The following is a 21,623-nucleotide window of genomic DNA, read 5'->3' as shown; positions in this document are numbered from 1 at the left end:
CAAGTAAAAAATTTATTGATTCACTTATATTTAAATCTAAATCTTATTTAAATTAAAATAATGAATTTAAGAGATTTCTTTGCGATATTTTTTTTTCTTTTTATAATAGATAGATCCATTGAAAAATTTAGAATTTGTTGTTGAATATTAAAAAATAATTTTATGAAATAAAAAAAAATATAAGTTGCTTCTCTTTTTTTTTACTTTTATCATTAATAGGAAACATTCCTTGGCAAAATTTGGCTTTTGCGAATAGGTTTATGAAATAAACAATGAATATAAGTTATTTCTGAGTGATCTTTTTTTGCCACTAATAGACAACATCCCTTGCTAAAATTTAAATTTTGTTGTCAAATATTAAAAATAAATTTATGAAATAATATAACAAATATATTTTTCTGGTGATTTTACTTTTGCCAATAATAGGTAGAATTCTACTGTGAAATTTGAATTTTGTTGCTGAATATTAAGATATATGTTTAGTAAATAAAAAAACAAATATTATTTATTTCTTGATAAAATTTTTTTTGCCCCCAATAAGTTCTTTTTTTGGTGAAGATATGTGTTTTGCAAGTACAAGCAGAAAAATGTTATTGACAAAAAAAATTTGCTACTAAAAATTAATGATTCACACCTCTAGGAGGAAGCTTTTTATCGATAAAAGTTTATTTTACAGAAGAAATATCTTTTTTTTCAGAAAAATTATAATATTACTTATTTTTTGGTAATTATTATTATTATTTTTTTGCTACTTTAGGTTTGTAGGATTTATAAAAAAAAATTGATTCCGTTAATAAAAAAAATCGTTGTATAAAGTCATTTTTCTTGAAGAGAATCAACTTGACACTAAACAGTTGATGATCCTTACAAAAATAAAAAGAAGATCATATCACACAAAAGGTTATGAAAATTGTTGAACTGTATAGCTGTATAGCGTGATCGGAGGAAACTGTATAGTGTGATTGTTTCCTCTGATCCAATGATTGTATTCTTGATTTTATCTCTTAATTTTAGGATCTAAATTGATCCTAAAATCGACTTGTAATGTATTATAAATAGCCTCCTAGACGGAGAAGAATGGATCATCGAAAAATCATTCTTTGAAGGTTATGTTTAACATGGTATCAGAGCAGGTTGGTCTCGAGTTCGAACCCCCCCCCCCCCCCCCCCCCGAAGGCCGTGAATTTGGCCACCGAATTTCCACGGGTATTCCCCGTGCGAGGGAGTGTGAAACCGTATTGCTCGGGTCAATCCTTGTATAAGGTCCTGTTGCGCCTCTCACTAATGCCATGAGGTTTTAGCGCAACTGGTTTCAACAATGTGGATTCGTATTTGTATCACTCGGGTCAATCCTTGTATAAGGTCCTGTTGCGCCTCTCACTAATGCCTTGAGGTTTTAGCGCAATTGGTTTCAACATGGTATCAGAGCAGAAGATTTTTTTTCTGCCGTCGCCGTGAACGAAGAAGCTGCCCCGTCGCCGAAGACGTTGTACCCGAAGAACAGAGCAGAAGCTCTACCCTGTAGCCAAAGCGCACGAAGAATTGGTTTAAAACCGGCTTCCGAACGTTGCCGACGACCGCATCATCAACCCGAACGTTTCCGCCGATGATCGCATTACCGAAGACGCTCTGTCGTTGTCGTATCCTCATCCTCGTGTCCACCACCCACTTCGGCGGAACTTCCGTCGCCGACGATCGCACCGTTAGCTGGCGAGGAAGAAGGCGCACGACTGTCTCCTCTACTGTTGCGAAAAAATTCAGGCCGTAGCAGAAGACGAAGGCAACGCCGAAATAGTGTTGCCGACGACCGCACCACCGGTCCCGCTGCCGAATACCACCACCCGAAAACCGGCGGGACTCCTGAAAGCCGACGAACCGTCGTCGAATCATCCCTGCCAAATTTGCCGCCGAACCACCAACATTGACGGAGAAGACGAAGGTGCTCGTTTAATTTTTTTTTTTTAACTTAGGAATATTGTTCCTTTATTCATCTGCGGGTCAACCCAGCCGATACAAGGTTAACCCAGTGGATCCTAAACCGGACCAGAACTGACTCAGACCGAACATATCGAAGTGCACCCGAACCTGACCTGAAACACACCCAAGCTGGACCAAACTCGGACCGAACCAAACCAAACCAGATTACTTCCCGGACCGGACCCAACATTCGAATAAACCCAAAGACCGACAATGGGGAGCTATCATCTAATTTCTAGCAAAGCTAACAACCGAGTATGTACTCACTGCGGGAAAAAGGCCATTCGCAATAGCATTGTTACGAGATTATTGGTTATCCAGAGTGGTGGGACTTATCAAAAAGACCTCGAAAAAAAATTGTTGGGGACAAAATGTTGCCTACGGCGAATGTTGCCCATCCAGGTATTATAGGTAAAGCTTCAGTATTCTCTACATATTCTAAGAATAGAACTTGGATTATTGATACAGGTGCATCCGATCACATGACGAGGGATTACAGTCAGTTAAAATCTATCCTACCTTCTACTCAATCCGTTATTTCCACCGCCAATGGTAGTACCTCTCTTATTACTGGGAAATGATCAGTTATCTTGTCGAATAATCTTACATTAGATACTGTCCTTGTTGTTCCATCTCTTGAATATAATCTGTTGTCTGTTAGCCAAATTACTTCAACTCTTGCTTGTATTGTAACTTTCTGGCCCTCTTATTGTGTCTTTCAGGACATTCTAACCCGGAAAATTCTTGGTTATGGTGTTAGACGGGGTAAACTCTACTATTTGGAGTTAACAGAGAATGGGGGATCGAAAATCAGTCAGGCAAATCAAGCTAGTAGTGAAGACAGTGCTCGAACAACTATATGGTTATGGCATCGACGACTCGGACATCTTTCCTTTGGTTATCTTAAGAAATTGCGACCACAACTCTTTTCAGGTTTGAATAATTTGAATTTTCATTGTGACACTTGTGCACTGGCTAAGAGCCACCGTATCTCTTATTTACCGAGTTTGAATAAGAGTTTTGACCCTTTTGCGGTTATTCATTCTGATGTTTGGGGTCTTGCAAAGGTTCCCTCTATTTCTCGAGCTTGGTATTTTGTGACCTTTATTGATGAATGCACTAGAATGACTTGGGTATCTCTGCTTATAAAAAAGAGTGATGTGTGTCTAGCTTTTCAGAAATTTAACCAAATGGTATACACTCAGTACCAGAAGCAGGTTCGTGTTTTGCAATCTGACAATGGTACTGAGTTTGTCGATGCTTCTCTTTAGTAATTTTCTGAATAGTCATGGAATTCGTCATCAAACCTCATGCACCTATACTCCCCAACAAAATGGATTGGCAGAGAGGAAGAATAGACAACTTTTGGAAGTAGTGCGTGCCTCTCTCTTTGGTATGAACATGCCTCGATTTTATTGGGGCGAAGCTGTCAAATCTACTGCCTACCTTATCAATCAAACACCTTCTCAAGTTATAGACTTTCAAACTCCTCAACAAAAATTACACTCCCTAATTTCCATTCCCCATCTTCCGAATCTTGAACCCCGGGGTTTTGGGTGTACTGTATATGTTCAAATCCCAAAAGTCTTGCGAAATAAACTTGATCCGTGTGCCAAACGATGTGTTTTTGTTGGCTATTCTAATTTTCAAAAAGGATATCGGTGCTATGATCCACACACCCGAAAGCTCCATGTCACTCTAGATGCCTCTTTCCATGAATTAAAACCTTATTACTCAGGGGGAGTCTCTCAAAATTCTCTTCAGGGGGAGAATTCAAGTGAAGAGAATAGCGGAGGGGTTGAGTTTATTGAGTTAGAAGTGGTGAATGAATTTTTTAACCAACCAGGTTGTCGTGATGTGCAACAAGACTGTGCTCCCAACTATGAAGCCGAAAGTGAATCATTAATTGCTCCTGAAAAATCCTCGGAGTTACCTCCGTCTGCACCATCAACTGAAGAATCAACCAAGAATGTTCCTCCTCAGGTAAATACAAATCCTGTGTTTGATGAACCTATTGAAACATGTGTTTCTACAAAAAATATAACTTCTAGATATCCACAAATATTGAATAGGGGAGTTCCAAAAAAACAATATGAACCTGATCTTGAAGCCAAAACGAAATACTCAATCAACAATTATGTGTCCTCCCATAGGTTGACTAAATCGTATGTATTTACTGTTGATCAATTGTCCAGGGTTTCTATTCCTAGTAATGTGCCATGCATTAGCTGATCCAAAATGGAAAAAGGCAATGAACGAAGAGATGGAGGCTCTACAAAAGAATGCCACTTGGGAACTTGTTCCCCAACCTAAAAGAGTAAAGACAATTGGATGTCGATGGGTGTTCACATTGAAACTCAAACCGGATGGAAGTATTGACAGATATAAAGCTCGACTAGTTGCAAAGGGGTATATGTAAAGGTATGGGATAGACTATCAGGATACTTTTGCACCAGTGGCTAAGATCAACACAATTCACATTCTTATATCTATAGGGGCAAATCGAGACTGGCCTCTGAAACAGTTTGACGTGAAAATGCCTTCCTCAATGGAGACTTAGAAGAAGAAATGGAGCTACCACCCGGAGTTAAAAGTGGTTCTTTGTGTAAAGGTGAAGTTTGTAAATTGAAAAAGTCATTATATGGACTTAAACAGTCACCTAGAGCATGGTTTAGGAGATTCTCGGCTACAATGAAGAAGTTTGGCTATAAGCAAAGTAACTCAGATCATACTTTGTTTATCAAACATAAAGAAGGAAAAGTAACAACTTTAATTGTATATGTTGATGATATGGTCGTGACAGGAGATGATCAATGTGAAATGCAAAGTTTACAGGAGTATTTAGCGACTAAATTCGAAATGAAGGATCTCAGACAACTTAAATAATTTTTGGGAATTGAAGTTGCAAGATCGAAACATGGAGTCTTCCTTTCACAACAAAAATATGTATTGGATCTTCTAGCTGAATCCGGAATGCTTGATTGTAAACCGATAGAGATGCCCATGGAAATGAATCATAAGCTCGGAATTCTCCCAGATCAAACCCCAACAGACAAAGGGCGTTATCAACGATTAGTTGGAAGATTAATCTACCTATCACACACAAGGCCCGATGTAGCATATGCAGTGAGCGTTGTGAGTCAGTTCATGCATTCACCCAGTGAAGAACATTTGGAAGCCGTCTATGGGATCTTGAGATATTTAAAGAGTGCTCTAGGAAAAAGGTTGTTATTCTCAAAAAATGATATGTCTACTATTGAAGGATACACAGATTCTGATTGAGCAAGTGATCAGACAACCAGAAGATCCACGTCGGGTTACTTTACTTTTGTGGAAGAGAATCTTGTCACTTGGAAAAACAAAAAATAGAAGGTAGTATCAAGATCAAGTGCTGAAGCTGAATTTCGAGGTATGGCTCATGGTGTATGCAAGTTGGTATGGATACGAAATATACTGAGGGACTTAGGGATTGAATACGACAAACCTATGAATCTTCACTGTGATAACAAGGCAGCTATCGCAATTGCACAAAATCCAGTTCAACTTGATCGCACTAAACATGTTGAAGTTGATCGTCATTTCATCAAAGAGAACCTCGATGCAAAGATTATACAATTCCCCTTTATTCAATCTGCGAGTCAGATGGTTGATATGCTCACGAAGGCAGTATCAGGGAAAACATTTCATGGTATAATTGACAAGTTGGGCTTGACTGATATCTATAGACTAACCTGAGGGGGAGTGTTGAAATGTATAGTTGTATAGCGTGATCGGAGGAAACTGTATAGCGTGATTGTTTCCTCCGATCCCGTGATTGTATTCTTGATTTTATCATTTGATTTTATGATCTAAATTGATCCTAAAATCGACTTGTAATGTATTATAAATAGCCTCCTAGACGGAGTAGAATAGATCATCGAAAAATCATTCTTTGAAGGTTATGTTTAACAAAAATGCCTACAACTCCAATGGCCATTGTAAGTGGGGGGTCCCCCAAAAATGATATTTATGGGTCCCACTAGATTACAGTATAAGTAAAATTCTTTATAGGAAAATTTACAAAGTTTATAGTTAATGATGCTAAATCCATAATTTATATATAAACGATGTCATATTCACAATTCATATTTTTAGGACAAAAACGTCCATGTTTCCGGCTCACAACAACATAACATAGTATTCACCACAACATAACATGTTTCTAACCCAGTCGAAGACATATTTTTCAAGGAACAACGATGTTAGTCTGTAGTAGAATACTATGTTATGCACTTACTGTACTATGTTAAATCGTAAATAATGACTATTCTACTATATAGTGGAACACTATATTATGCATTAAGATAATTCTATGTTATGAGATATTTGTAGGCCGGAAATATGGGTATTTTATCTTACAAAATATAAATTATAAATTTACCATAATAAAATATAAAACCAACAAATTGGTATTCTTTACAATCCTTCTATTGTGCTCTCCCTCTCAAGAGAAAGAACCCTAACCATTCACCTCTCAAGAGAGAAATATAGTGATTCACATTCCATGTCACCAACAAGGGCATTAACCCTAAACAGTGTGGCATGTGTACCTTTTCTCTGGCCATGAAAAATTTGAAACCAAAGCCCGAAAAGCATCCAGTGCCCTCAACTTGCCAATAATTTAACCCATTAATCAAAATTCGCTGCAAACCATATTATGCTCCCCTTTAATATTTTAAAGAAAAGTTCAAGTTTAGAATCATGAGCTTTATACTCGATCCACGTGTCTCTTACCTGCCGGCCGATCTCTTTCCGACGTCGAAGACCTTCCATGTGTCTGTCTTGAGTTACACCATGTAAAGATTTGATTTGACGAGGAGATCCTTCGTAAAACAGGCTGGGTGTGATTAGACAAGATTCCTTTAATCTAAAAGATTAGTGGAGGGGGATGAGTCTGCTCAGAGATTTTGTTCTGTTTTTCTGGACTTTGAAAGAAAGAAGAAGAAAAAAAACACAGAGCCAGTCAGTCCATGCAGACACCCTAAAGCTTAAAAGGCGATCCGTGGCTTAAACAAAAGAGTGAAAAGAAGAAAGCATAAAAGGCTGAACAGTCATGGGGATGCACATGAAGCGAGGCTACAAACCCACCTAGAAACATTAATTAATTAATCATTCCTTGCCGGGATTGATACCGATACTATAATGGAGAAGGGAGAAGATGAGCAAAAGCTATTGCGATTGCTGGGCCATCTCTCTCATCTCAAGAGGAGAGGAGCAAAGGGCCCCTCATTCGTGAAGTATAAAGATTGATGGAGGACCAATCATCTTCCTCTTATCTCTTCAAAGCAGCTGCTTTTTGGGGCTGTTGCGTTTGTATATAAGAGGGAGGAGGACGCAGGCGTTGCAGCTGTAAAAAAGCTTGGTGGGAAGAGCAAGTTGAAGCAACAGCCTCGAAGCTAGTCCAAACTAGTGGGAGGTTGTCTGCGAAGCAGCGGCAACAAACTAAAATCTGTGGAATGGCGAGGGGAAAGGTTCAGATGAAGCGGATCGAGAATCCTGCTCATCGTCAGGTGACCTTCTGTAAGCGGAGGGCTGGTCTCCTGAAGAAGGCCAGGGAGCTCTCCGTTCTCTGTGATGCCGAGATTGGACTCATCATCTTCTCCTCTCACGGCAAGCTCTACGAGCTCGCCACCAAAGGGTACTGCTCCCTCTCCTCTCATCTCTTTGCTTTCTAGAGGAAATTAATGAGAAACGAAGTTATTCCCATTTTTTGTTTCCAGGACCATGCAACGAATTATTGAGAGGTACCAGTTGTCTCAGGGAACTGAAGTGGAAGGAGGTCATGAAGGAGAGAAAGCTCAGGTTTGTGATCATTAGTACTGATGCAATTCAGGCTTGCTTACATGTTTTAAAAATATTTTTAACTCGGAACTGGGATCTTCTGGACTGCCAATTCCTGTGGATCAGATCTGCTAACTTAGTTAGGGTTCTAAATGGAACCCATCAATCCTCTCCATTTGATTGAATCAAATCTGAACATGATTCAAAAAGCTGCTTTCTATTTTCAAAAGTGGAGGTTTGGTTTGATGCAATATGAAAACTTTTTTATCTTTTCAAAAAGCAGAAAAGTAAAAAATGCTGATTCCAGATCAGAATCTCAAGACTCCATGATCTTCCATCCTTAGTATGAAGACCCAACTCAGACTCCCTTGCACGAATTACTCAATTTCTCTAGGCTCCATCTCTTTTAGAGCTTTTCAGAAAGAGAGAATAAGAACATCTCATCTCATTTTATAAAGTTGGAATTGAAAAAGAAGAGAAACGTGGTTCTCTCCTTTCTTCTCTCTTTCTTTATTTCTCTTTCTATTCTCCTCTTATTATAAGTTATAAGTTGTAATTCAGGGAGTAAACACAAAGGTAAAATAAGCTGAGAATCAATATCTAACTATTACAGATGACTGAGTATTTGTTGGATATTAAACTTGACTGGAATCAAAGAATCAGTTAAAAGGGTTATTCTCATTTAAATAGTAAAAATAATATGTTTTTGGAAAAATATTCCTGTCTAGGTTTCAATGAATCAAACCATTCATGAATTGAAGTTTTCTAGAAGAAGTTATTACCAATTTACTACAAGTTGTTTATCTGGGACAGGAACCTGTGCAGGAGATATCCATGCTGAAACAGGAGATTCAACTTCTTCAAAATGGTCTAGGGTATGTGGGAAGCATGTTTGGAGGCGAAGTGGGAAACATGAGCTTGGATGAACTGAATGCTTTGGAAAAGCATATGGAGATGTGGATATATCAGATCCGCTCTGCAAAGGTAGAATCTATTTTCTTCTGAAGGTGGTTAGTACTTTACTTTCTAGTTACTTTCATATAGTATGAGAGGTTTAATCAATAACACAAGGATGAATGATGGGATGTTCAACAGATGCAGATTATGTTTCAGGAGATTCAAATGCTTAAGAATAAGGTGACTCTCATCTTCGATTATATCTTTCCCTTCCCAATATTTTTCTTGTTAAGGTTAGCATCTCAAATGAGCTTAATTATGAAAATAACAAGCTATCAGTGCCAATAAGAAATCTGGTTGGCATTAACTATGGAGTTTCTTCCTCTTTTCATCTGTGGAGTGAGTTACTCTTTGCTTCAATTTTATTTATTCTAATTTATGACTTCTAAGATCATGAAAAAAGAAAATGCTAAATTTTCTTTCTTTTTTTTTTCTCAAAATTTTGAAGGAGAAGATACTCAAAACTACAAATGGGCTTCTCCAAGAAAAGGTAATTACGAAAAAATTACAAAAAAAAAAACTTCACTTCATTTTGCTTAAAGTTGAAACTGTATAAATACATGTTTTGCTGATTCATGTATGTTGGACCCTTGTTTTGGTTGCAGATAGAGACACAGAACATGATTTTTGATGTGCCTCCCATGATAACAGGGATACCTTATCCACTAACCATACAAAATGAATACAATTTTAGAGATGTCTTTTTGGATTAGACTGCTAATCTTGTTGTAAAGATAGTAGTCGAACATTAGATAACATTAGTAGTGTGCTAATTAAGCTCTGTTGAGGATAGTTATTTTTAATACTGCTATGATGAATTATGGTGTGTACAGTTTGTGTAAACCCCATATTCGAACTTTTGGGATCAGATGTGTTGTTGAACCTTTAAAATCAATAAGGGGAGGTGCAGTTATTTATCTTTGTGGTTAGATATGTTGGAAGAGATTAGGACCTTCCTATAATAAATTTCATGTTTCAACTTCAAACTTTTTCTCAATAACTGCTTTTATAGAACAAGAAGACAAAGTAAACTTTGTGACAAGGATTTTTTCCTATATCAAACACCGTGTTTTGAAGATAGTTCAAAACCCAAACATATATTCAAACTCAAAAAAGCTTTACATGGGTTAAAACATGCTCCTAAGACATGTATGATACATTGAGTTTGTTTCTAATTGTTAACAAGTACTTTTCAATGGGGGAAGTGGATAACACCCTATTTATAAATAAAAAAATGGAGTCCCTCATGCTAGTTAGACAAATCTATGTTGATGAAATGAAGTTTGGTTCAACAAATGATTCACTTTGTAAATAATTTTCAGATTTAATAAAAAGTGAGTTTGACATGCACCTGATTCGGGAGTTAGATATTTATCGGGATTATAAATCAAAGAAGTCAATAAAGGAATTTATAATTTTCAAATACAATATATTAAACTACTCAAAATGTACAATATAGATGACAAAGTGTCTAAATCCCCCGTAGCTCCCCAATAAGATTAATGTGCAAAGATGGGGTTGACATAAGTACTAGTCAAATTAGATGTAGGGGAATGATTGGAAGTCTACTCTTCTTCACAAAAAATAGGCCATATATCCAATATATTGTTTGTTGGTGTACTTAAGGGGCACCATAAACTTTGATCTTCTCAATCCAAGGTTTTGAAAATTTAAAACTTGTAGGCTATTTAAATTTTGATTTTTTTTGCAGTCTTCATTGTAGAAAAACACATTTGGTATTTGTCACTTCTTGGGAGATTGTTTAGTGCCTTGGTTCTCAACCAAAGAAAACTATGTTACTCTCTCAATTGCTGAAGTTGAATGCATGTCAATAGCCCATTGTTATAATACCCAAGTACTTTGGATAAAGCAAACACTTGAGGATAATGCAAACACAAGATCTACAATATAGAATTTGATTCTATTCACCTATTGTGATAATACATCTACGATCAACTTATCCTTGAGTCTAGTACATCAAAGTAGAGTCAAGCATATAAAGATCAAACGTCATTTTCTTAGATATTTTGTACAAAAAAGGATATATTGAAATGAAATTTGTGGCAACAAATGAACAATTGGCTGATATTTTCACTAAATCTCTCCCCTTCAAAAATATCAAGAATTAGAAGTCAATTAGGGCTTGTGGACATGTCTTTCTCTTAAAAACTCCAAAAAATTCTCAACTTTGGGTTAAAATAAAACTTTTGGACTCAACTGAATTTGGTCCAACAATCCATCTTAATTGACCAAGTTCACAACAGTAAGTTCGAACATATAACACTTGATCAACCATCACACATTTGGTTGACCAAGTTAGAATCAGGGTTAATCACTCAAAATTTTAAAAACCATCTTCTATGAAAAAAGTTACCTCTCTCGCTAACCTTGTGCGACTTGAGATCGATCAAACCAAGACAAATACTCCATCAAAACCATTTTATCAACTAATGCTTGTCCTTGAAAATCCCCAAGATCGTTTAAAAATTCTGGTCAACTACCTTTAGTCTAGTTTAACACAAACAAAGATGAAGGCCCAAAAGAAGTCAACCATGGGAAAAGGGAAGACATCTTTCTCATCAAGTTTTTGATATGATATCCTTAATTTGATTCTTAATTTTGATTTCAACCAAAAAGAGTTGTCGTAGAAAAAGCCAACTCATTCAAAGTTCCTAAATTAGACAAATTGTTTTTAAGTGTCATTTTAAGGAGACATTCAAATTTAGGCATTAGAGCTGATAAACTTATTTACATCCCTCCTCATCCTCTAGGTTTGTTCTTGTGGGAGCTAAGAAATAGCACTTGATTGTTGCAATTTTAGATCATCCTTGCTCATTGACAACTACTTGCTCAAATTCAGCCTAGTATTGAGTGTTATCAAGCCTTTTTGCCACAGTTTTCTGACAGTCAACCATGAAATTTCATAAGTCACCAGGTCAAAGAATAGAGCAATCACCTTCTTGAATCATTCGAAGGTGCATTTTGAATTGTGCTTCTTCCACTTTTGAATCTAATATTGGGTATCACTTTCCAAATGGAAAGAAGTCAACCCTATCTTATAATCTTCATTTGTAGATCAATAAAGAAAAAATCTTTCAGCATGAAAGATCTTTCTATTAAGATCATCCCTTCATTTGCCCAACTATGTGGAAATTCTGATATATGTGACTCAAACTTGAAGCTCCGAAGTGCCATCTGTTGTGTTGTTCATGTCGGCTTCTGATAGAAGGTTGGTGGATATTTTGCACTTTGCTTCCAAACTACCACTTGCTTAATTCTTTTCTTTGGCCTCTTCATCTAGCAATAATCTCCTCTATGGGGGGGTTAGTCCACAATGAAGTGGAATGAATTCCCCCCGCATTACCTAGTTCATCCCATTTATGGTGTTAGTCCAGAATGAATTGACTTGAAGTGAGATAACACCGTTTCATCTCCTCAGGCAAAAACGACGGAATTCTGTTTCCGCCCTTTTTTCCAATTCATCGAATTACCATGAGCGACGGCGTCGCTTCTTTCCCCCCCCGAAACTAAAAAATCACCCACATTTCCTTTCTCCTCTCCTCTCGCTCAGCCTTTGTCTCTGGACGAAAATTTTCGCCCGACTTCGTCTCTGCTCTCTCTGCTCCTCTCGCTCGGCTCTCGTCTGCTCGCTCTGCTCCTCTCGCTCGGCGCTCGTCTTCGTTCTCTGCTCCCTCTCTCTTGTTATCTCTCGTTTTCGCCCCATCTCCCTCTCTCGTCTCTTTCTCTCTCGGCCTTTCTCTTCCCTCTCCCTCTCTCGTCTCCTTCTCTCTTTTCCCTCTCGGCCTCCATCTCTTTTCACTCTCGGCCTCCCTCTTCCTTCTCGTTCTCGCTCTTCTCTTTCCTCCTCCCCCGATTTCCTTTGATTTAACCTATTCCGGGGTCGAATTCCTTCGATTTCCTTCAATCTTCTTCGATTTTCGACGGTTAGGCGTCGATTTCTTCCATTGGGCTTACATTTCCCCATTCGGCGGTGATTTCCCCCAAATTTCAGAAGGTAATCCGAAACCCTAATTTTTTTTCCAACTAATTTAGTTTTGTATGTGAGTTAAATTAAATTTTTGTGCGTAATTTATCTTGATTGTGGCCAAATTAATTCCAATAATATCACATTCATTGAAGCTGAGATACAAAACGTTCATTAATAAATAATACAAATTTGCTCACTTGTTTCCTGTGCATGAGAGTTGATAGCTCAACTGACTGTTTAAGAACTTGACAACCCATCAAGCATGCTGTCAGTTCATGGCATATTTCTGGGACCATGCCCTTGCAGTTTCCTCATAACGGGTTCTTTAGACGCAGTGAGTTCCCCTCCCTACTTTTTCCCCTACAGTTTTTAAGAGAGTAAATTCTCTTGCAACTTTTCCTTTGCACTAACAATGCTCCTATTAGAGGGTGACACCCAGTTGGCCATACGCTGGGTAAGACCATGAACCCAAAACGAACCATCCAATATTAAGTGGTTCTACCCATTCGCTTGGTAAAATCATGAAACCAAAGCAAAGCATCTGCATTTAGCTGTTCCACATTTCCCAATGCAAGTCTTGCCAATTTCTTGCTAGTTATGAGATCTCCCACCAGCAGCTTGCTGCTAGATGCCATTCCTCTACAGTTTGATTCACTGTTGCAGTTTCTGATGTGCTTTCTGTTATTCTCTTTGTTGTTCTATTTTGTTAGGAAAAACCTAGTAACTAGAATAACAGAAGGTAATCCGAAACCCTAATTTTTTTTTCAACTAATTTAGTTTTGTGTTTGAATTAATTTAAATTTTTGTGCGTAATTTATGTTGATTGTGGCCAAATTAATTCCAACCCTGAAGATTACTTTTGAAATGTGTTAGAATGTGGTTGAATATGTTTGAAGTGCTATGGAATGTTTATGTCATGTGGTGAGGAGATTTTGGAGTTATAAATATCCACCACATGGTCCAATTCAAACAAGGCTGAGTCGCCTACATGGGCGTCCATTAGCCAACGAAACCCGACCCCCATCAATGACTTCGTAGTGACTGCGAAGTCATATGGGGCTCTACCAGGGGTGTTCGGTGAATTTGGACTTCATGAGTTTGTTTTTGCATTGTTCTAGTCATTTGCAATGAAATTAGTTAGATTATTTTTGAAATGTGTTAGAATGTGGTTGAATATGTTTGAAGTGCTATGGAATGTTTATGTCATGTGGTGAGGAGATTTTGGAGTTATAAATATCCACCACATGGTCCAATTCAAACAAGGCTGAGTCGCCTACACGGGCGTCCATTAGCCAACGAAACCCGACCCCCATCAATGACGATGTACGGTTCGTAGTGACTGCGAAGTCATATGGGGCTCTACTAGGGGTGTTCGGTGAATTTGGACTTCATGAGTTTGTTTTTGCATTGTTCTAGTCATTTGCAATGAAATTAGTTAGATTACTTTTGAAATGTGTTAGAATGTGGTTGAATATGTTTGAAGTGCTATGGAATGTTTATGTCATGTGGTGAGGAGATTTTGGAGTTATAAATATCCACCACATGGTCCAATTCAAACAAGGCTGAGTCACCTACACGGGCGTCCATTAGCCAACGAAACCCGACCCCCATCAATGACGATGTACGGTTCGTAGTGACTGCGAAGTCACATGGGGCTCTACCAGGGGTGTTCGGTGAATTTGGACTTCATGAGTTTGTTTTTGCATTGTTCTAGTCATTTGAAATGAAATTAGTTAGATTACTTTTGAAATGTGTTAGAATGTGGTTGAATATGTTTGAAGTGTTATGGAATGTTTATGTCATGTGGTGAGGAGATTTTGGAGTTATAAATATCCACCACATGGTCCAATTCAAACAAGGCTGAGTCGCCTACACGGGCGTCCATTAGCCAACGAAACCCGACCCCCATCAATGACGATGTACGGTTCGTAGTGACTGCGAAGTCATATGGGGCTCTACCAGGGGTGTTCGGTGAATTTGGACTTCATGAGTTTGTTTTTGCATTGTTCTAGTCATTTGCAATGAAATTAGTTAGATTACTTTTGAAATGTGTTAGAATGTGGTTGAATATGTTTGAAGTGCTATGGAATGTTTATGTCATGTGGTGAGGAGATTTTGGAGTTATAAATATCCACCACATGGTATTTTGTTATTCGTTGGTTGTGTTTCTGTGTGTCCCTAGTTACTACGACGAGTAATGGTTGTCTGATAAAAAAAATTTCTATGACGACCATCTCGGATTTAGATTATAAATGGCTGGAAGAAGACAACAAACTCCTCGATCATATGACATTTGGACCTTCGATGATGACAACAAAATGCTCGATCTGTTGGTTGAGCAAGTCAATATGGGGAATAGGATGCCTAATGGGGTTTGGAAGCATGAAGTATATTTGGACTGTGTCAATAGGTTCAATGAAGACACAGCTAATAAAAAAACTGTTGAGCAGCTCAAGAATCGAACAAGATCATGGAAGAAAACTTACCAAACAGTAACAAGTTGTCTCAACACTAGTGGATTCGGTTGGGATGCAACCACACATCGAGTTACTGCATGTCATTCTGTATGGCAAGACTATATCAAGGTCAGTAAATTATGATTGACTGTAAAACATTTTGTATGTTTTCTGCATTACTAGAACTCTATGTCAAGTCGTCTAAATGATGTTTTATCCTTGTAGGAGCATAAAGAAGCTGAAAAGTACAGACAACAAGGCTGCCCTCTTTATGACAAATTGGCTTTGGTAGTGGGAAACTCAATAGCCATGGGGAGAACAAGTCAAACTGACGAAGACATGTGTAAGGATGTCCAACATCAGGAAGAAAATGAGCACGTGGATATGCTCGAGGATGTCGATTTAGGTAGAGAATCTCCTTCGCCATTCCTTACAGAAAATGAGTCGGCACCTGATCAGTCTCCAAGTACTAACCCGTCAAGTTCAAGTCGTCGTAGAAAGAGACCACAAATGGCCACTGATGATAGTATTCTGTTCACTGATACAATGACAAGAATTGCCACCCTACTGCAATCTCTACAAGCTAAAAATGATAAAGCCACCGGAGAAAATTGGTATGAAGCACTCACAGAAATCCCGGACCTATCAGTAGAGATGAAGTTTCGCGCTCCTATATTGTTAGATACACCAATGAAGAAGGACATGTTTACGAAGCTGCCAGTGGAAGAGCGAATTAATTGGCTTAAATATTGTGCTGGTGAAATGGAGTCAATACTTTGAAGTACATTATGTATTTTGGGACGATTGTTTTGAAGTTTAATTATGTTTTTTTAATTATGACTTTATAAGACGTATCATTGATAGATTATGAATTTTATTATGGTTAAGATTTGGGTTTTCATGATTGTCGTGTTCTTATTGTGTGGATGAATGTTGTGGGTGTGTGATTGGAGATGATTTTATATAGGTGTGATTAAAAATAGGTTATGATTGAAGAACATGGTATGTTTTTGTGTTGATGATATTATAAAGAAACAGGAATTATTGTTGAAGTCGTTATTATGGTTGTGGTGATTGTATTTGCAGGTTTCCATGGAAGACGAAAATAGGAATATAATGATGATTTTATTGACATGTCTTATGTACATGATGGGAATATACTATATGAACCATAGGTCTAGACGTACATTACGTCCTCGTGGGATAGGTGGTCCGATTTATTTACAAAAGGCATTAGCGAAATCACCTGTTAAATTTCGAAAAGTTTACAGGATGAATCAAATTGTGTTTAAAAAAATGGCAGAGATACTTTATAACAAAGGATTTTTATCACCTACAAAGACCACCTCAGTGGAAGAACAACTTGCATATTTTCTCTTAACTGTTGGTCAAGGACAAGCGTATAGTGTCACAGCAGAGATGTTTGATAGATCAAACTGGACTATAAGTAGGTATTTCAATAAGGTGTTGAATGCTATTATCAAACTTCGGCCTGATTACATCAAACGGCCTTCAGAACGGACTCACTCGAAGATTTTAAACAATCCAATGTTTAATCCGTATTTTAAGGTAACATCACTTGACATATAATGAACAATTTTAGATTAATATTTAGAGTTACTTGTATTAATTGAAATGATATAATTAGGATTGTATTGGGGCTATTGATGGAACTCATATCAAAGCAAACATCCAACTTGAAGAACAACAAAGGTTCTGGAACAGAAAAGGCTATCTCTCACAAAATGTGATGGCAGCATGTACATTTGATATGGAATTCACTTATGTACTTGTTGGATGGGAGGGATCAGCAGCTGATTCCCGTGTATTGAAGGACGCATTGACTCGCCGAAATAGAATTTGTGTACCTGAAGGTAAATAATATATTGTTATGTAGTATTTTTTTTATTTTTTTTCAATTATCTTATGTGAAAAATATTTTGTATTGTAGGTAAATATTATCTAGTCGATGCTGGTTATGCAAATATGTCAGGATTTTTGGCTCCATATCGAGGAACTCGTTATCATCTACAAGAATTTGGAGATAACCTTCCTAGAAATGATAAAGAGCTATTCAACCGAAGGCACTCATCTTTGAGAAATACTATTGAACGAACTTTTGGTACTTTAAAAGCTCGATTCCAAATGTTGAAAGTTGCTCCTCCCTTTTCTTATAAGATCTAGATGAAAATTGTAATAGCTTGTTGCATATTACACAATTATATACGTAAAGAGGATTACAATGATATGTTTGAATTGGAAGATGATGATTCCGATGATGAGGTAGGTGGAGGAGGTGATGAGGTCCGATTAGCTGGTGAAAATTTGGATGGAGATAGCGATGATAGCGATGATAGCGATGATCTTGGGGATGAAGGCAACCTATCAACAACAATGCGGAGGCATCGTGCATTAGAATCCACTAGAGCTGCACAATTTCGAGATGCCATAGCAACTAGCATGTGGAGTGATTATTAGTGGTTGTACTTTATTGCATTTGAACATGTATGTTGTCGTTCGTATCTACTAAACTAGTCAGTTGATGATGTTAAATGCACAAACTCTAATTATATTGGTTGTTATCATTTTATACCTTTTTGTATTAATTTTATTTATTAAGTATTTTTATACTATATAGTATGTTATTACAAAATAATTTATTTATTAATTATATTCATTTATGTTATTTTTAACTGTTTTATGTAATTTATATAATTTATTCTACTCACACGTAATTAGTTTAATAATTAATAACAAAATGTAATCATTAATTGGTTTAATTATGCAATTGCTATAATTAATTAACCAATTTGGTTTATTTATTATATTCCCTTATGTTATTTTTAAATTTTTATTAATTTTAAATAATTTATTCTAATCCCATGTAATTAGTATAATAATTTATAATAAAATTTAATCATTAATTGGTTTAATTATGCAATTTCTATAATTAATTAAACAATTTGGTTTATTTATTATATTCCCTTATGTTATTTTTAAATTTTTATTAATTTTAAATAATTTATTCTAATCCCACGTAATTAGTATAATAATTTATAATAAAATTTAATCATGAATTGGTTTAATTATGCAATTGCTATAATTAATTAAACAATTTGGTTTATTTATTATATTCCCTTATGTTATATTTAATTTTTTATTAATTTTAATTAATTTATTCTAATCACACATAATTAGTATAATAATTTATAATAAATTTTAATCATGAATTGGTTTAATTATGCAATTTATATAATTAATTAAACACTTAGGTTTATTTATTATATTCCCTTATGTTATTTTTAAATTTTTATTAATTTTAAATAATTTATTCTAATCCCACGTAATTAGTATAATAATTTATAATAAAATGTAATCATTAATTGGTTTAATTATGCAATTGCTATAATTAATTAAACAATTAGGTTTATTTATTATATTCCCTTATGTTATATTTAAATTTTTATTAATTTTAATTAATTTATTCTAATCACACATAATTAGTATAATAATTTATAATAAATTGTAATCATTAATTGGTTTAATTATGAAATTGCTATAATTAATTAAACACTTAGGTTTATTTATTATATTCCCTTATGTTATTTTTAAATTTTTTTTAATTTTAAATAATTTATTCTAATCCCCCGTAATTAGTTTGTTAATTTATATTGAATTGTAATCATTAATTGGTTAATTATCCAATTGCTAAATTAATTAAACCATTATTTTCATTTATTATATTCCCTTATGCTATTTTGTAATTTTTAATAATTTTATATAATATATTCTAGTCATGTAATTAGTATATTAATTTATAATGAATTATAATCGTTAATTGTTTAATTATCCAATTGCTATAATTAATTAAACCATTAGATTTATTTATTATATTTTCTTATGTTATTTTTAATTTTTTTATTAATTTTACATAATTTATTGTAGTAACACGTAATTATTGTTTTAATTTATAATAAACTATAATCATTTATCTAGAAAAGGACACTGAAATCTGTTTTCCAAGCACTAACACTGGAATCTGTTTTCCAGCCACTTCAACTGGCCTGGACTAACACCCAAACATGACTTGAAGTGGAAACAATTCATCTCACTTCAATTCAATTTTCCACTTCATTTCCACTTCATTGTGGACTAACCCCCCCTATGAATTTACCAACATGAGGGTGATCTGAGTAATTTTTTGCATCTATTGTTCACATCTTTTCTAGAGGGTCATGGATGGTGGTTAAGTTTGCATTACATCCCGCTTTGTCGATGGATATTTCATATCATCTCTTCCCATATGAGCAATGTCAGCCTTGGTCTTTGCCTTGAATTATTCCAAGGAGAGGACCCTTGTAGTTATGTTGTTCACATTAAATCTTTAGTAGCGAAGTGTGTACAAGAGTCGGGTGCTTATTAGAGTATGCCAACTTTGGATTGTGTCTGTGGTACTACTAGTGAGTCTAGACACCAATTTTTAATCACTATTGACTTTTTCTCTTTCAAATGCCAATATCTATTAGGAAAATATGAGCTTTGCAATAAAAAATCTTGGAGAATGGAAGTTTTGTATACACTCTTACTCTTTTTCAAAATACAATAGAGAGATCCATATCCTATACATGTGGTGGAAGAGATCCACCAGTTAAAGAAAAATCTAGAGGGTGATGAGAGTATCTCCTAAACTATCATGGATGGAAAAAGAGGGAGATTGTATGTCCAATAGAAACTAATAATATCATGGATGGAGGTCAAAACTCCTTTTGGGTGGCATCAAAATAGTATGGAACTTGTTACAAAAAAAGGTCACATACAAGGAACAAACCACCTACTACTAACAAGACCAAACACATATCTTTTAGCACCTAAGAGTAACCATGAAAAGTAATTTAATGTAAATAGATAAAATTAAAAGCATATACACACAGCAATGAGAAATAATTTTTATTCTCAATGCTCCCTTATTGATAATCACCACCCAAGAACCCTTGCTTAGTAAAAATCACTAATTTCTTATACTAGTAAAATTACAAAGAGATTTATTGGCTCTCTTTAAGTAAAATGTAATACCCAACTACACTTATCTCAATGTCTTTCAAAGATATTCTCTTATAATCTCTAGTAGGCACTCTCTTTCTAAATTTACACATTTCTTTTGGAGAGACACCCAACTCCTAGTAAGATCCAACTTTTCAATCCTTCAAGCACATGCACTAAAGTATGTGGACTTTGATGGAACAAGGAATTCCAAGAGATATGCAAAGAATTTGAAAATTTTGATTGATTTAGTTTTTTCTTATGCAAGGGGTAAAATTAGAAAATTCGGCATTAAAATCTTGTAGAAGGCTTTGGTATTGCAATAAATGTTCATTCAATGTTTTGGGATTGAGTTTGGGTCCCTTTCTATTAGTTTTCTAGTGAAACTAGACGTTATCAATTGTTGTATCAAAAGCTGCTCTAAATGGATGATCGATCATACTTTTTATTGACTAATCATTCAGCTCTAATGGCTTTTTTTTTTACTCCTTGAGTCCTATTGATCAATCAGGCCATCAATCAAACATTTTTTAGATTTTCAAATTTGAATGATCTATCATATCTTATAGTCATTGATCAACTATTTTATGCACTAGCTCGCAACATTCTTGATGATCGATCATGTCCATAAATGATGATCAGTCATGCTTTATAATTCATGCTGTCTAGTACTCTAGATGAATGATCATGTGCATACAGGATGATTGATCTTGCATTATTATATGGGCTCTGCCTTACAACATAATCGACGAACATTCATGCTCATAAAAAATGAGCGATCAAGCTTGATGTTGAGATTTATTGCGTACTAGATGATTAATCATACATTTAGAATAATGATCGATCATATCCTTTGGCAATGCATGCAATCAAGCTCTAAGTATGAGGAAGGCCAAAACAAGGAATTTATTGTCTCTAAAACATTTGTATGTGAATTTAAAATTAAATATGGTTTTAGAAAACCTTTTAGGCCCTAATAGTCCAAAGCATGCTTTTACCTAATAATTAGAATTTGGCTAGTTATCCTTTTCTATAGTTAGTGTTCTTGAGATTTTTTGTGAAACTTGGAGTCTAAATTTTCAAGTCTTTATGCTTCTTTGTAGGTGCTCCTTGAAGATGATTTGTTCTTTATTTGGCTCAAGGTCTTTTGTGTTGATTTGGTTAGTTCTTCCTCATAGACCTTGTGTATAAATATATATATCTTGCAAGTATTTTTATCATCAAAATCAGGGAATTGAATTAACACCCATTTTTTATAATTTGAAGTTTTTGTGACAACATGTGCTAAAAGAATTCTAATAGCTTCTAATCTAGTTATGAGTGAAAATATTACTTCAAAGCATATTCCTCCTTCTTGGTTATATCCTTTGGCAACTGCTCTAACT

The 21,623-nt window shown here is 35.5% G+C and overlaps 1 protein-coding gene across 1 annotated transcript; it reads left to right on the top strand.

Moving 5' to 3' along the window:
* The first annotated feature begins 7,472 nt into the window (after positions 1 to 7,472).
* On the top strand, positions 7,473 to 9,467 carry LOC137945689 (MADS-box transcription factor 26-like). Its single transcript, XM_068791666.1, has 6 exons — positions 7,473 to 7,654; positions 7,737 to 7,818; positions 8,611 to 8,781; positions 8,893 to 8,934; positions 9,203 to 9,244; positions 9,360 to 9,467. Exons 1-6 carry the CDS (start codon positions 7,473 to 7,475, stop codon positions 9,465 to 9,467), a joined length of 627 nt encoding a protein of 208 aa, XP_068647767.1.
* Positions 9,468 to 21,623: the final 12,156 nt, after the last annotated feature.

This window comes from Aristolochia californica, unplaced genomic scaffold (assembly GCF_029961685.1).
Source record: "Aristolochia californica isolate CCGP_79_NKW_82.1479 unplaced genomic scaffold, dmAriCali1.0.hap1 SCAF_12, whole genome shotgun sequence".
Taxonomy (NCBI): Eukaryota; Viridiplantae; Streptophyta; class Magnoliopsida; order Piperales; family Aristolochiaceae; genus Aristolochia; species Aristolochia californica.
This window is presented reverse-complemented; position numbering and strand designations above follow the sequence as displayed.